The 16,485-nt window shown below is 44.2% G+C and overlaps 1 protein-coding gene and 1 pseudogene across 2 annotated transcripts in view; one reads left to right on the top strand and one right to left on the bottom strand.

The window, feature by feature from the left end:
• The first annotated feature begins 558 nt into the window (after positions 1-558).
• Positions 559-16,485, top strand: part of TCP11L1 (t-complex 11 like 1) — a 30,687-nt gene continuing 14,760 nt past the window's right edge. Inside the window, exons 1-7 of one of the 2 annotated variants that reach the window (XM_030885860.2) lie at positions 559-663; positions 2,265-2,329; positions 3,491-3,667; positions 9,677-9,809; positions 11,589-11,709; positions 13,228-13,448; positions 16,148-16,284. In XM_030885860.2, the coding sequence (XP_030741720.1) occupies positions 3,511-3,667; positions 9,677-9,809; positions 11,589-11,709; positions 13,228-13,448; positions 16,148-16,284 (769 nt within the window). In that variant the 5' untranslated portion in view covers positions 559-663; positions 2,265-2,329; positions 3,491-3,510. Of the gene's footprint in view, positions 664-2,264; positions 2,330-3,490; positions 3,668-9,676; positions 9,810-11,588; positions 11,710-13,227; positions 13,449-16,147; positions 16,285-16,485 lie in introns of those variants that run through there. The other variant, XM_045290954.1, reaches the window with a different exon arrangement.
• On the bottom strand, positions 7,351-7,575 carry LOC115869860 (annotated as a pseudogene).

Genomic DNA, 16,485 nt, shown 5'->3' with positions numbered 1-16,485 from the left:
AACCTTTTGCTATACACTGCGAAGAGCATCGCTTTGTTGAAGCAGCAACTAGACAATCACGGAACCCACCACTCATGACCGAGAATAAACTCTGCATCTAGTGCAGCTACAAAGGATACTTAAATTTAAAAACCCGGGTGGGGATGGCTCCGAATACGGTTGCTCCAGGGGGCCCCTCTTTTTCCTTAATTGCCTGACTGCACTCGCCCTCCGGTGCCTCCAACGTCACGGGTCCCGGTGGCTGGGTTCGCGGTCGAGCACCGGTAGCCACGCCTCCAGCCATTCCGTACGGAAACATGGCGCCCCCCTGCGGGAGACAGGTGGCGCTCGCGCCGAGCAGCCGCCCGCTGCGTTCTAGCAGTAAGCCGGGGCCAGCGTCTCCCGCTTGCCGTACGACAAGATGGCGCCGCCCTGTGGGAGGCGGGTACCGCCTAGCTCCCAGCGGCCTGCCCCCTTCCGACGCTGAGCGGCGGCCGCCGTGACTGGCCCACCGCAGGCGGGAGGGGTGGACGGCCAGCGGCGCAGCGAGCGATGAGGCCCTGCAGGGACCGACGCTGAACCGCCCCTGCCCGCCGAGCAGCGCCCCCCGGCCCCGCCGCGGCGCCGGCCCCCGCCCGAGTCCCGGCGGCATCTGCGAGAAGGAGAGCGTCCGCTCGGCGGCTGGTGAGAGACGCGGGCGTCGCCGGCAGCGCTGCCCGCGGGCCCCCGCACGGGAGGGAGCGCGGTCCAAGTCGCCGGCACGTGCTCCGCTCTGGCCGACGGGCCGGGGGTCCCGGGGTGGAGAGAGGCGGAGGCCGGGCCGGCCGGCGGGCGGAGGCTCTGGGCAGCCTGTGCCCCACCCCCGGGCCGCCCGCTGGGCGCCCCCAGCCCCCGTGCTTGCTCCGGGCCTTGCCACTCGCTCACCAGCCCAGTGTTTACAACGGACTCCGTTTGCTGGGCAGAGTGACGCCCAGTGCCCAAGGGAGGGGTTCCCAGGGTCGCTGGGCAGAGCCTTTCGCGCAGGGTCCTTTCACCTGGGGAGTCTCTCGTGCTCCGTGTGCAGCTCAGAGGATGACCTGCGCGACAAGTGCGAGGACCCTCCTACCCGCCGAGGCTCCTGCCCCTTTTTAAGCACCGTTGGTGGTGGTGGTGGTGAATTAAGTGCCTGCGCTGTAAGCAGTGAACCCTACCACCCGCAGTTACCATGTGTGGAGCATCTTGTCGTGTCCCCCCCTCGGCTGCACTGGCTGGGACCAACGCCCATCCTGCCAGTACACTGACATCACAGAGATGACACAGGGATTCATCTGGAGCAACAAGCAGTGGCCATCTGCTTGGGCATCTTATACTTAACGGAGCATTAGTTGAACTTAAGGGGAGGGTGTGGTTGACCCTGCCCCTTGCGTTCAAAACAACGTGAAGAGATGAAAAAAGGAAAGAGAAGAGGGCAAACTAACAGTTTTGTGATCTGCACACTCACCACCACCCACCACCCCCAACCCTCCCAACCAACTTTCCAAATGCCTTTACCCATTTTCATGTGCTTTTAAGCTCATGTCCTTTGAACAGGTGCCCTCCTTCTCCCCTCTCCTGCTCCCCATTTTTCAGTTGGGCAGAATTATACTTCTGCCTTGAAGCTCACATACCCCTTTCTGGGAAATATCACCCGACCTCCTCCCAGACGAAATTAGTTTCTCCCACAGCTGTAGTCCTTCGGTAAATTTCACACGGCCTCCACGGCTTGTTCCATTGTAGCTCTTGGTGAGCATGTCTGCCTCTTGTTCTAGATAGTACCTTTCCATCTTTCTCTCCTGTTTAAATAAACATGGAATCGAATGTAACGCTGGATGCTGGCTGTTCAGGAGTTCAGAGAAAAGAGCAAAACCTGGTCAGGTGGGCCAAGTGTCCTGGGAGAAAGATGGGGCTAAAAAGATGGCATTGATTTACTAAGCTGACAATTAGAGACCTGGACATTCCTGCCTTTCCTCCTCCTGCACAGAATGAGTTCCTTCCCCATTTTAGGGTTCATTCTTACCACGTGAAGGGGATAAAATTAGAAATGCCTTTGGTTTTTTCCTTGGATTTTGGAGCATTTCCAGAGGGTGATAGGATTTAGGACAGAGGAGATGGGTGTCGAGAGAAGGGTGTGGAGTGTCCTGTGGGACCACATCTTTCATATTAATAACATGGTCTGAAATTTTGAATTCTAGTAACTTCATTCAATTTAACTGGGGTCTCAGATTTCAGATAATTATGTCAAATGATTCTTCTCTCTCTGTGTACAGAAAAGAATCTACCACACCTCCATAAAGAAGTTGACATTTCTTTTGATCCCTTGATTACCTTCAAGGTAAGTAATAAAGCCTAATTAGTGTTTATGAAAATGTTTTGGGATCTTTGAGTGCTAGTGCCACAAATGCTAATTATTTTCAGTATTATAAATGAAAGCACATTATGTCTTTCTTCTCCCTTAGTTAGAAACACTAATGGAATAGAGATACCTAAGAGGGGAAAAAAATAGCCCACTTTCATAGTAATAGCTACTATTCCAGGCCATTATTAACTGCCCCATGCCAAAGTATCAAGTGTTATTCCTGTTCTAACCAGCAAGTCGAGTCCCTGGGTAGTACATCCGATGGATGTGGTGGCCTACTAATGGATGGGTTGGAGATGCAAATTTGCCCTGAGATCCTAGGAAGAAAGACCTGGCCCCATCTAGTTATAAGGAGTGGAGGATGGGGCCACTGAATCGGCCACTAAAACCTCCATGGAACAAATTCTACTTTGGTGCTCTTTGAGTAACCATGAATCAGAATTGACTTGAGGGCCACTGGTATCAGCAACTACAGTATATATATATATATATATATTTTTTTCTTTTTTAACTAGTCTTCTGTCACATACATTATGGTTATCTGCAACTTCCTATTTTACGCAGCATTTTTATCCTGCTGATTAGCAAGTAAGTAATATACATTCTTCTTAGCCACGCTTTAAGATTCTGTGTCCTGTCTGTCTCATGGTATCTCATCCACATGGTAGTACCAGAGAACCAACTTCTCAGCATATGTGTTATTCACTGACTGTAAGCCTGACTGAAAGCATTATTTTCAAGGTTTTTTCCTACTTGCTCTCAGGAATCAAAGTAAAAAATTCAAGATTGAATCATACGTTCTGATGAAAGGAGAAGCAGGCAGTTGGCATTATGGCAGTTGTAGAGCTTGTGCTCTTGTGACAAGGGGACCCAGGAAAGGAACAAGAATATTCATACTTGTTGCTCTCTATCTGAGGCACAAGTCTATAAATTTGATAAATTCAAGTGTCACTTTACAAGTGCTTGTTTAATTATTGAAGTAGAATAGTATAGCCAGATAAGATCTTTGCAAGTCATTTACTTTATAGATGTGAAAACTGAACCCAAAGAGATGAAGTGATATGTTTGAGGTCATACTGCTAGGGAGAGAAAGAATTGGAACTCTTGTGGTTCATTTCTTTTTCTTTTCTTTCCTAGGAAAGTGAATACACTTGAGAATGTCTGAAAACCGTGACAAGTCTAACACAAACGAAGCAGGAAAGTCCAATGATTCTGAGCAAGGCCTTGAAAACGCTGTGGAGGTTTCTGAGGAAGCGTTACAGAAAAGCGGACCGGCGGGCTCTCCGAGCCCCCGAAGACTCCAGAGACCTCACTGTAAGCACCCTTGACTGGTTACCAGAAGCGCTGTCTTCTGTGTTCTTTTTGTTAGGCTTCCTACTTCTGGTGGCCCTGAGCTGGGTTTTAATAAAATTATAGCATTGGCAATAATTAGCTTTTAAAACCTACAGTTTCTCATCTGGCACTTGTGGTTTTTCAGTTGCATGAGAAATGAACGGTTAGAATAATCTCTGGAATGTACCCATTCTTCTCCTTCAGTGACGTCACCTGCCTGTTTCTCGGAGATGCTCGGAGAAATTGCAGGGTGGCATGCCAATTGAGGCCAAAGAGTTTGTGAAGTCTGAGGCCAATTCCCAGTCAGGACTTTGCTTGTGCAGGTGAATGGGGTGGGGGAGCAAAGTTTTGGGTTATGAGTGAGTTCACCACAGCCTACCTTCACTGCCTGAGGGCTTAGTTCCCACACATTTGAGGGTGCTCTGTTTGCTAATGTAATTTCAGAGCCTTAGGGAGCAATGAAAGCCTGGCAGTGTCTAGTCTTCCCAGCAGTTGCCCCAACTCATGTCTTTGATTAGGACTATTTGAGTCTTTTGAAAGGAATCCAAAAATGAAAGTTTTAATAGGGAGTGTCATAGTCTAAGAATGCCAGTATTGATATTTATCTCTTTAAAGTGTGGATGACCAGTAATTCTGCATATTTGGAAGAAGTACAGACATTTTGGGGTTTTGAGGTGTGTTTCTTCTAAAACCATCAAAGCGCTTCCCAGGTAGTTTATTAACCAGTGTAGCATTCTTTCAACAAGCATTAGTGGACCTCATTTTATCATAGGCTATTATCACAGAGATTTTGATAAATGTGCTAGTAGGTCAAATTGTACCTGTAGAAACATGCTGCTAATAACGTAGTGTATATTGTACATGTTAGGCCTTGTCTCCAATGTATATTCTTAAGCTTCTGTTTTCTCATCTTTAACATGAAGAAAAGCTGTTTGCCAGCTTCCCAAAGGGCATGTTCAACTTAATGTGATTTTCATTTTCCCTGACAGGACAGTGGTGCATAAACACTGTAAAAGAATTTAATAACAGTGTTACTTTTATGCTGCATAGTAAAATAAACCCTAGGGTAAAATATATGTAATTGTACTGTTTTATATATTTATTTATTTTTTAAATGGCTCTTATTACAACTCAAAGAAAACAAGAAGTCCACTGTCATTGAATCTCTGTGGACTCATCGTGACCCTATAGGTCAGGGTAGAACTGCTCCTGCAAGTTTTCAGGCCTATTTACAAGAGCAGAAAGTCCCATCTGTCCCCCCACGGGGCAACTGGCAGTCTATGGCCCAACCCATAGACAATAAGCCACCAGGGCTCCTCATTGTAACTCTAGTTTTCTTCAAAAGTTAGGTGAAGTCTATTGTGTTCATGAGGTTGCTCATGAACAATTTGACCTTGCTCTGCTATTGCTTGCTGTTGAGCTAGTTTCAACTCACGGCAGGGCCGTGTGTTACAGGTTAGCCCGGGTCAGTAGGGCTTGGGGTTGAAGTGTTTACAGAAGGCGATCACGAAGCTTTTCCTTCTGTGGTACCACTGTATGCCTTTAGTTATGACGTGGGTCCCCAAGAGAGCTTTGCATCTTTCTGTTGGTGAATGGTGACTTGTCTGTTTTCATTCACAGTGACCACATGTGTCCGAGTGGAGCTGTTCGCTAAGTAATCTCTAACTTGAGCAGGTCACGAAAACATCTTCCTTTTGGTTATCTGTTGTCCTCACCACTTGGTTCAAGCTATTTGACCCCAAGACCAGTCACATTATCTTACTTTGCATCTGGAGAAGCAGTGGCTTTGGGAGACGTCCGGGACTGGTCCACGGTTATGTTAACAGATGGAGCCAAATTTCTTCCTGACTTGCTTTGTCTGCTGTGCTTCGTGATTAGGCAGCGTACAATGTCTATTTGTCACTAACCAGATGCCTAACACTGTTGAGAAAAAATTTATTGAGAGAACTGTGTATGCTTTTATTATTTTGATAAATCTAAGGTCATCAGATAGTGTCTTTCATCTAAACCAAAATCAGAACAAAACTTGGAAGCTCTGGTGATAGCTCTGAATTTCTTTCAAAGAGATGAGAACTTGATGGGATTTCCTAGTTCTTGGTCCTTGATACACCTACGGTGGAAATTGTTTTTTGATGTATGACTACAGAATATATTCGTTACACATAGCTATATTTACCAAACTTCTACTGAGTACTACAGGTTTTTAAAATCCACTCCACTAAGACATAACTGATGTGTAACAAAATCCATCCACTTTAAGTATATAATTTGATGAGCTTTGACAAATAGGGGGATTCGGGATGTTTCTGGGTCCACCTCATGATCTTTTATCATGATCATCACCTTGAGAATGCCCTCTGCCCTCAGCAATGAGCCTGCCCCCATCACACCCCGCGGCAGCTACTGGTCTCCTTTCTGTCACGATGGTTTGTATGATTTCACAGAACCAAAATCATGTTGTATCCTTGAATGTGATCTTTCGTGTCTTAACATCTCTTTTTACTTTGGATAGTGATTTTGAGATTTGTCTCTGATTTTGCGTTTATCCGTAATTAGTCTTATACATATCTTTGGAGAGATGTCTGCCTGAAGCATTATTTTATTGGGTGGTTTATGTTCCATCAATGTGTTATAGGAGTTTTTAAGACAAGCCTTTTTAACTTAGAGAATGTTTTGCAAATATTTTCTCCTGTCCTATGGTGACGCTTTTAATTTCCCCAGCAGAATCTTCCACAGAATAAAGGCTTTAAATGTTGATAAAATTCAATTTATCAGCTTTTTAAAATAGTTTATGCTTTTTGTGGCTAAGACATTTTTGTCTTACTCATAAAGATTTTCATCTGTTTTTTCTGAAAGTTTTGTAGCTTTGGCTCTTAAACGTAGGTTTACATCTATTCAGAATTAATTTTTGTTTATTGTGTGAGGTGCATCTAGGTCAGAGGTCCACTTGCATAGATTTTAGGGGGAGGGGGGCATCCTTGCTTGTTTAATTGAACTTTCCTCATGCCAAAAATTCACAGCCTTATGGTGGTTTACATGAGTCTTGAAATCGTTTAGTATAAATTTGTCAACTTTGTTCTTTTTCAAAATTAGTTTCACTTTTCTGGGTACTTTGCATTTCCATATAAATTTTAGAATTAGTTTGTCACTTTCAACAAAAAAATGCTAGGATTTTTATTGGGATTGCATTTAATCTGTAGATCCGTTTGGAAAACTGAGATCTTTAACAATATTGAGAATTAAAAGATATACCTGGGCTTTGATTTTGGATATTGTCTTTTGCCAGTGTTCATGAAGCAATTTTTATTTATTCCATGTTGTTATTAATATTCTCTGGAAATATTGAGGCGAATTTAATATTTCCCAACATCCCCTTTTGTGACCAAATAAGGATTTTTACCAGACTGGTTTGACCAACTCTTAGATTTGGTCTTCTTCTTCTTTTTTTTTGGTGAGCAAAAGGGAAGAGTGGAAGAAGAAAAATAGCGTTTCATGAATGCAAGAAGATCCAATTGCCTTTTTTCTTTTTTGCTATTACAAAAGTTTAACAACAAAATTTTACATGAAAAATGTTCACAGTCTCATTTTTACACTGTAGTAAAACAAGTCCTTTGGAGAGGGGGCATGTGGAAGCATTTCATGTCTGTGTGGAACAGAGCCATTAGTTATACTCGCTCCAAAGCTTCAAACACGGTGATACTATTGCCTCTTATTACCACCATTCCGATATGGTTCTGTTGTCTGCTAGTTGCCATCTCCCCACATCTATCACAAGATTCATAGAGGGATCATCCCCAAAGTAGCCCTGGGACATGCCTGCCACCATTTAATTTCAGTGATAACTTCTGGTCCATAATTTTTTTCAACTCGGGTGAATGAGCTTTGCTCATTGTGCTTTCTCTGAAGGGTCAGTGCTGCCTCGCAACAGAATTTGTAGCTTCCCTCCTGCTCCCGAGGTCAGCCGATGTCCTCCAGTTATGTTTATAACTACTAAGTCCTGTGTAAACCAGATTATGAGCTGACTTATCTCGTTTTATACCCAGATTTTAATCCTCATCGCCCACAATTAGTACCCTCACCTAATAGACTAATGCTTCTTAAAACATATGTCCTGGCACCGGCCACATCCACATCACTTGGATACTTGTTAGAAATACCAATTATTGGGCCACATCCTAGACCAGCTCAGTCCGAAACCCTGGGAATGGGTCCCAGCAATCTGTTTTAAGAAAGTCCCCCTGAATTTGATAGAGGTCAGAGTTTGAGAACCACTATCATAGACTTTTAAAAGTGAGAATTACCCTCTGTTCCTTAGCTCAGTACATGAGGGAGAGTTACATGAGTAAACTATTCATGTACAAGCTTTATCAAAAGAGAGGTATAGAGGGTGCATAAGCAAATGTGGCGAAGAAAGCTGATGGTACCCGGCTATCAAAAAGTATAGCATCTGGGGTCTTAAAGTCTTGAAGGTAATCAAGCGGCCATCAAGCTCAGAAGCAACAAAGCCCACATGGAAGAAGCACACCAGCCTGTGCAACCACGAGGTGTCGAAGGGATCAGGTGTAAGGCATCATCAGAACAAAAAATCTTACCATCGTGAATGATGGGGGCGGGGAGTGTGGAGTGGAGACTGAAAGCCCATTAGTAGGCCACTGGAGATCCCCTTGCAGAGGGGTCTCAGGGAGATGAGCCAGTCAGGGTGCGATGTAACAACAATGAAAAATACAACTTTCCTCTAGTTCCTAAATGTTTCCTCCCCGCTCCCACTACCATGACTCAAATTCGACCTTGCGAGTCTGGCTAGACCAGAGGATGTACACTGGTACAGATAGGAACTGAAAATACAGGGAATCCAGGGCGGATGAGCCCTACAGGACCAGTGGTATGAGTGGCAAAACAGGAAGGGTAGAGGGAGAGTGGGTAGGAAAGAGGGAACCGATTACAAGGAACTATATGTGACCTCCTCCCTGGGGGATGGACAACAGAAAAGTGGGTGAAGGGAGATGTCGGACAGGGCAAGATATGACAAAATACCAATTTATAAACTATCAAGGGCTCATGAGGGAGAGGGAGCGGGGAGGGAGGGGGAAAATGAGGACCTAATGTCGGGGGTTTAAGTTGAGAGAAAATGTTTTGAGAATGATGTACAAATGCGCTTTACACAATTGATGTGTGTATGGATTGCGATAACAGTTGTATGAGCCCCTAATAAAATGTTTAAAAAAAGAAAGAAAGTTCAACAGAAGTTGGAAAACATAAAAAAAAAAAGAGGTAATAGAGACTAATTATGAAGCAGTGGACCACAGAAGTAAAATACAAAGGACTTGGCTAGCTGGGCATTGGAAAGAGAACAATCAAAGATGACCTCTGGGGTTTTTGACTCAGTGGGGCTGCTGCATTCTATACACCTCAAACCTCACTCTCCCCTAAGCCCTAGGCAGTACCGAACTTAAATTCTTTCTCAGTAGGCTGTATAGAATGGAAGTTATAACATCGTTTAAGCAGCACCTGGCACCTACAGAGCCACTGTGTTTTAACTTGGGGAGATTATGTGATAGAACAGCGTTAGTGATGGTACAAAATATAAACTGCTGATGGAGACAAGGAGGAAGACCTCAAATCTGGTGCCTGCTTTATATTCTACGGTAAGCTGTAGGCAAAGATATTAGAAAGCCAGCTCTAAGTTTATTGGGGAAATGATAGCAACTTAAAGAAGAAGAAAAAAAGTCAAGCTCCAATTTACTGTAATCATTTCCCATGGACTAGTCATAGTGAAAAACCAAACCGACCTGTTTTGAGTGCTGTAAATTAACTTCTGTTTTGGGGCTTCTAGATTAAAAAGAAAAACACTGAGTATGGAATAGGTAACTACTATTGTGGTTTGGGGGTTGCCAGGGCGTAACTGGAATGCTTGGCTGGAACCAGAATCATTCCCTTCTCTGTAGACATGTAAGATAAAGAGCAAGTATCTGACGTTGGGTTTTGTTGCAGCTAGTCCGCCTCGATTTGTGACAGTCGAAGAGCTCTTGGAGACAGCCAAAGGAGTCACTAACATGGCCCTCGCCCACGAGATTGTAGTAAATGGCGACTTTCGGATTAAACCAGTTGAGTTACCAGAAGACAGGTAAATGGAGTTGCCTGGTTTCATCAAAGAACGCTTGTCATTTCCCAGCCTGGAAATATTTCCTTCAGTTGATGCCAATGTATTTCTACTTTTTGAACATCATTCCTGCAAAACATTCTGATACAGTGCCAGGAATTCCTAGGTGGTGAAGGTAGATCTCAGGCTCACCGCTCCTTTGAAATGGAAAGAAAAGGTCTAGACAGCCTGCCTGGCATCTTCTTCCTGCGGCACGGTTGAGAGCCTCCTTTTGGGTTTTTGCGCAGCGGTTCCCTCATTCCCTTTGCAGCGCCCACTTGCACGGCCGTGGTCGGTCACGTGCTGGCTCCAGCAGGTTGGAAGCTCCAGGGAGGTTGGCCTGTGCTGTGTGCTCCGCGTCTCTAGGGTCTGGCACATACTGTATTTCATTGATTCTAAAATCCGTATTGACTGTGAGGGACATGTGTTTAAAATATATTCTCAGAATAAAAGGGGAAAAATGGCCCATTGTAATTGTAAAAATGCCATCAATTTCAAGAAAGCTTTAAGTTTCAAAGATGCTAAAATGGCAGGAGGTGTAGTGGGGGTGGTTTTAGAAACAATGGAATATGGTGTAGCTGCCCTTTGAGCAGTTCACCGTGGCAAGTCTGGGTCAGTGCATCTGTGACCTGCTTGTGCTGGCTCAGCCATGCTCCTGGGTGCAGAGTGGCTCCCTCACAGCAAACATCCCATCATACACCAGCATTCTAGGCACGAAGGAAAAGGGTGGATGGAGAGGCCTCTCTTTTTATTAGGGAAGAACATCTTCCCCCCGAAGGTACCCAGGAGACTTCTGCTGCTTTTTGTAGTTACAGCTGGGCCAGCTGTCAGAGTCGAGCCTGAAAAACTTGACCCTGCCCACGGGGAACAGAAGTGCCAGGGTGGCTTAGATTCATCATGACTTCTTCTCGAAGCCAGGCCTTTGCTCTGATGAGAACGTTAGGGTCCTGCCAGCAGAGAAAAAGGAGGAATGGCTGCGCGGTTGGCAAGCGAGGGTCTCTCCCCGAGGAGGCTTCTCTCTCGATAGGACTTCACAGATGTTTTTATATTTGTCCACACACAGTATTTGCTTTTTCACATTAGCACTGAAAGTTTAATTTGCTCGCATTAAAGAAAGATGGGTTTTAATGAGATGTTATTTAGAAGATGTAGTTTGGTACCTGATTAAGGAATTATCATCCAAAATATCATACATGAATAGAATATTTTGAGAAAATAAAGTCCTTCAACCTGTATACATACTCAGCTGTTCCTTCTTTTTTGTGTCATTTATTATTTATGCATGTATGGAGTATTAATTATTTTATTAGGGGGCTCTTACAAATCTTATGACAATCCATCATTCAGTTGTGTTAAGCACACTTGTACATATATTGCCATCAACATTTCCAAAACATTTTCTTTCTACTTGAGCCCTTGGTATCAGCTCCTCCTTTTCCCCCTCCCTCCCCGCTCCTCCACCCTCTTGAATCCTTGGTCAATTTATATATTATTATTGTTATTTTGTGTCTTACACTATCTCTTGCCTCCCTTCACCCACATTTCTGTTATTTGTCTCCCTCGGGGGTGGGGTGGGGGTGGGGGAGGAGAGATGTTCTCTTAAACTATTTTCCATCAATACCAGAAGGAAGTTGCTGCTGTGAGGACTGAGGAACAATTCTGACAACATGAAATTGGTACTTTTGGAAGCGTTTTGAGGCTCAAATATCTTGAATGTTGCCCTTTCTCGGCCCGCCTCCCCCCCTCCCCCCCATGTACCTTCAGCTTGGAGAAGAGAGTGAAAGAAATTGTACACAAAGCCTTTTGGGATTGTTTGAGTGCCCAGCTAAGTGAAGACCCTCCAGCATATGACCATGCCATCAGACTGGTCGGAGAGATTAAAGAGGTGAGGTGAAGCAGCTCTTCCTCAGAGCCCATAATGAGGCTCTTCTGATGTTTTAGGACATTTATTCACCCCTCTCTGTGTTGTTCTGTCAGAGACTTGACAGAAATTGCAAAATCAAGATGTTAAATTTCTTTTGAAAACGTGGATTTAAGACTATCTTTGGCTTAGTACCTTTGTACCTTGCTATTTTCTCTTTCTCTCTCTCTCAGTAAACCATGATAACCATGTAGATCAGGGGTGTCAAACTGGGGTGTCAAACTGGTGGCACATGGGCTTCATGTGGCCCCCGAGGTAATTTTTTGTAGCCTGCAGTGCTCTGAAATAAAATGAAAATAGAAAAAAATTGTCATGAAGAAAATAGTGCTTAGGGGAGATCGAAGCAATACCATACACATTAACTCATTAACCTTTTAACTACTGAAGATTCCCTCGTTAACCCTTTAACTACTGAAGATGAGTATACACATGCTCCAGTGTCTTTCCCGGAGGCCTGTGGACGTGTATAAACGCACTCTGTTCTGGGGACAGTTGGAAGCGATATGTCTGCCACTCTCAGTGGCACGTAACGTAAACAGATCCCAATAGCAGAAAGGTTAAAAAGAGCACTCTGGGTTGTGCTGTTATGAATCATACCTAGCGGCAGCGCTAGCTAACATTTTAGAGGGAAGCCATTACGATTGTGCATCACGTTTATCAGCTGTCCAACATTTTGTGTTTTTTATTAGGTACTTTGTTATATTTTCCAGTCACAACATAGTGCCTCTTTCTACTAGTGCAAACTAGTAGAAAGAAAGCGCTGGCAAGTTTCCGGGTAAAAAAGAATAATTTTAGTTTTATAAATACGTTAAAAGAAATGTTTAAATAAAAGCAGTTATATAGTGTTTTAATGATCCTATCCATATTCCTGAATCCTCACTTTAAAATATAAATTTAACAAAATTTGTAAATGTGATGTGACCCACGTGAATCTTGTCTGTTGTACCAAATGGTCTGTGTTTTAATTGAGTTTGACACCCCTGATGTAGATGAAGGGGGCAGGGAATCATGCTTTTAAGAATAGAATTATTTAAATAAGATGAAACTATATAAAAGCTAAGTGATTTATAAATTACTTAATAATTGCATGTAAGAGGTTTGAACATACTCTATTCGTAATGGCTGAACAGTTACTTAGTGTGGGTGAGACATGCAGCCCTCGCGGCAGTGTTCTCAGCAGTAGCTGCAGCGAAATGTCTCCGTGGCAGTTCCACTTGTGGTCGGCTCCCGGGCTCTTATTAATAAGTGGGTTTTGCACTTTTCACCTTGAACAATTTACTCTGTTTGTACAGTTGGTTACTATGCTGAGCTTAAATGGAAGGAAACTTAACTAGCTACTTTGATCTGCAAGCATCTGTTTTCTTAAGCTTGCAGTAGCAATTGTGATGTCCTTATTTCAAGAGCTGTAAAATTCTTTCTATAAAATAAAAAATGATGTCTGACTCAGTAATGTTGATTAAACTTAATTATGTTCTCTTGTAGACGCTCTTATCTTTCTTGCTGCCTGGTCACACTAGACTGAGAAACCAGATAACCGAAGTCTTGGATCTGGACCTGATCAAGCAGGAAGCAGAGAATGGGGCCCTAGACATTACAAAGCTGGCAGAATTCATCATTGGTATGATGGGGACTCTGTGTGCACCTGCCAGAGATGAGGAAGTTAAGAAACTAAAGGACATTAAGGAAATAGTGCCTCTTTTCAGGTGAGTAATTATGCTAATCACATGGACAGATTGCTGTTGCCTTGATTCCAACGGATAGCAACACCGTGGGACAAAGTAGGCCTGCCACGTAGGCTATCGTCCTGTGCAGTGACTGGGAGGTTTGAACCACTGACCTTCACAGTTAGTAGCTGACCACCTCATTAGTAGCACTTCTTTAATCACATCCAGTTCACTTGAAATGCAAAGCTTATTGTCAGGTTTGGACTTCCGGGTATCTAAGTGCTCATACATTAAAGCAAAACAAAAGTGAGACCAGGGGGGTACGAGAGCATCCATATAGAATACTTATGGTGAGAGGATATAACTCCAACACACGCCTTTGCTGATTTTAAACTATGCAGTATTCCTCTGTTCTGTTCACACAACTGACTTTTGATCCATATACAAATTCCACATGGTACAATTAAGTGTTCTGGAATTCCCAGTCTTCTCAAAGCTACTCATGGTTTATTGTGATGCACACAGTTGAATGCCTTGGCATAGTCAATGGAGCACAAGTGAACATCTTGCTGGTGTTCTCTGTGTCAGCAGAAATCCATCTGACATCAGCAGCAATATCCCTGGTTCCATGTCCTCTTCTGAACCTGGCCTGAACCTCTGGCAGCTTTCTGTCCATGTACTGCTTCAACCGTTCTTAAATGATGCTCAGCTCTTCCAACCTGAAGGACTCATCTTCTGGCACTACCTCTGATAATAATATGCTTCCCTTCATTAGGGTTTCAGTAACTGACAATGTTTGGACTCTGTTCCTAAGGTTATCTGTAGCTAATTACTCAGAAGTGGTCACCCTGTTCCTTCTTCGAAGTCTGTTCTTGGTATAGAAGCTCTGCTGAAACCTGTTTACTTTGGGTGACTCTACTGATAGGTGAAATACCAGTGACATAGCATTTAACATCACAGAAACACACAAGCCACCACAGTATGACAAACTGAAGTTAAGGAAGTTAACAAGTTGTAATACCAGTAAGCAATGCTCAGGGTTGAGTTGTTTATTAGGACATAGTACAGCGTCCTTTCAGTCTGCTGATAAATGCTCAGAGGCCTCTCTGCTGCTCCAGGCCTCCTGCATGAAAGCACTCAGCTCCACATGCTCTGTGAGAAGTCCTTCACTCTGCAGCTCTGGCTTTCGTTCTGCGGCTGCCCCTCTGATGGGATAGCTGTATTCTGGATCCAGGAGGTTCACTGCCCAGGGATCTTGGGTCCAGAGGACTCGCTCCACTCTTGACTCTGGGTGGGAATGAAATTCCTCTTCCTGCTTTTCACGGGGCTCATTTTATACACACCAGTATGATACTTTAGGGCATCCTGTTCACAGTTAATCACAGGTGAATCCTGTCAGTGTCTTCCCCCACGTTCTTACCAGACCCATGGAGGGAAAGGTCAGAGTTAGAGACTTTGACTCGAAGAGCCACAGTCAATAATTCACTGCCCTTGTGATGTTCAAGTATTACTTCCAGGCCGTGGGCAGATTCCCTTGCTCCCTATACATCATAGGTTCCCAAACTGACCTCCTTTCATCAAAAAGCCACTCAATGCCCCCTGGCTAATTAACGACTTTGTGTTTCAGCTTATAACTCACGATAAAGTGTAGGTATCTGCTTGTGCAACCCCCGGGTTGGTTCCAGCACCTGCAGTGGGGGTGGGTGGGTGGTATTATTTACTTTGGGAAATAGTGCCCTAGATGGGTTTAGGGAGTTGTTGGAAATACCCTCTCTGGACAGTCAGAATGCCCTCCGGGAGAAGAGGACTGGGCCGTGTAGTTAGGAAATAGAAAGCTGGGGGAAGGACTCAGGATTTGGAGACGGATTTAATTATCCCTCAGACAGTGTATCATTTCCCACACATAAGTACTGCCACATGTCGCCCAGCTAGTCTCAGGGCTTCAGGGGACAGGCGAGGGCATTTGATCCTGTTCTCTCTGTGTAGGCCACACCTAAACCTGTGTCTTGGGGTCTTAACGACCTCCTACAAGTAGGCACTCGGCGGCTCTCCACGTGTGGCAAGTGATGAGGGCATATGAGAGACAGCAGAGAGACAGCACTGAAGGGAACTTGGCATTCAGTGAGATCCGCCCCGGCGCCTTCAGAGTCTGAAGTAGCAATTATACCTTCAGAACCAATGCATACAGCATGCCTTAAAACCAAGATGATGCGGGGACAGGAGAAGAAGAGAATTGACTTTCTCTTTCTTGGCAACGTGAATTCGCATGTTTACGTGGAGAGACCTCGTGATGAGCGCTGCGCCTCGCATTTGCGGCTCTCTCCTTCCTGAGTCTGCACAAGGGCCCATTCAGGCCCAGGGACCGAGTGACGAACCAGAGGCAGTGGGGGAACTGTCTGCGTGGGGGTTACAGGGAGGTCTGTGGAAGAACAAACAGAGCTGGAAAATGGACACCTTTCAAACATTTAGATATTTTTGTATTCCAAATTTGTTTTTCTTAGTATGTTCCTCATGATCTTTTTTTTTTACTTCTTTTGCTATCTTTTCTGAGATGGAAAACTTTCTAACAAAACAGTTCTCTTAAAAAAAGTTTATTTGCCATATAATTCATATAGCATACGGTTCACTAGTTCAGTCATATTAAGTCCATGGTAGAACACCAGCTCACTCTTTGCCTTTTAGGACTGAACCTATTTCCCAGGCGCCCTATTGACTGTTGGCCCCTCTGCTTCTCTCAGGGCCATCTTCTCTGCGTTAGACCTCATGAAAGTGGACATGGCCAACTTTGCTGTCAGCAGCATTCGGCCGCACCTCATGCAGCAGTCTGTCGAATATGAAAGGAAGAAGTTTCAAGAACTTTTAGAGAAACAACCAAGTACGTCTAATTTTTATGGTGTGCTTTTGTTAAAAGTCTAGGGTTTTTTAAATCATTTTATTGGGGGCTCATAGAATGCTTATCACTGTCCATCCATCATCCATTGGGTCAAGCACATTTGTACATTTGTTGCCATCATCATTTTCAAAACATTTTCTTTCTACTTTAGCCTTTGGTATCAGCTACTCATTTTTTCCCTCT

Source organism: Echinops telfairi, unplaced genomic scaffold (genome assembly GCF_000313985.2).
Source record: "Echinops telfairi isolate 266 unplaced genomic scaffold, ASM31398v2 ScPeMD7_60;HRSCAF=208, whole genome shotgun sequence".
Lineage (NCBI taxonomy): Eukaryota > Metazoa > Chordata > Mammalia > Afrosoricida > Tenrecidae > Echinops > Echinops telfairi.
The sequence above is the reverse complement of the archived record's forward strand: the minus strand, read 5'-3'. Positions and strand labels throughout refer to the sequence as shown.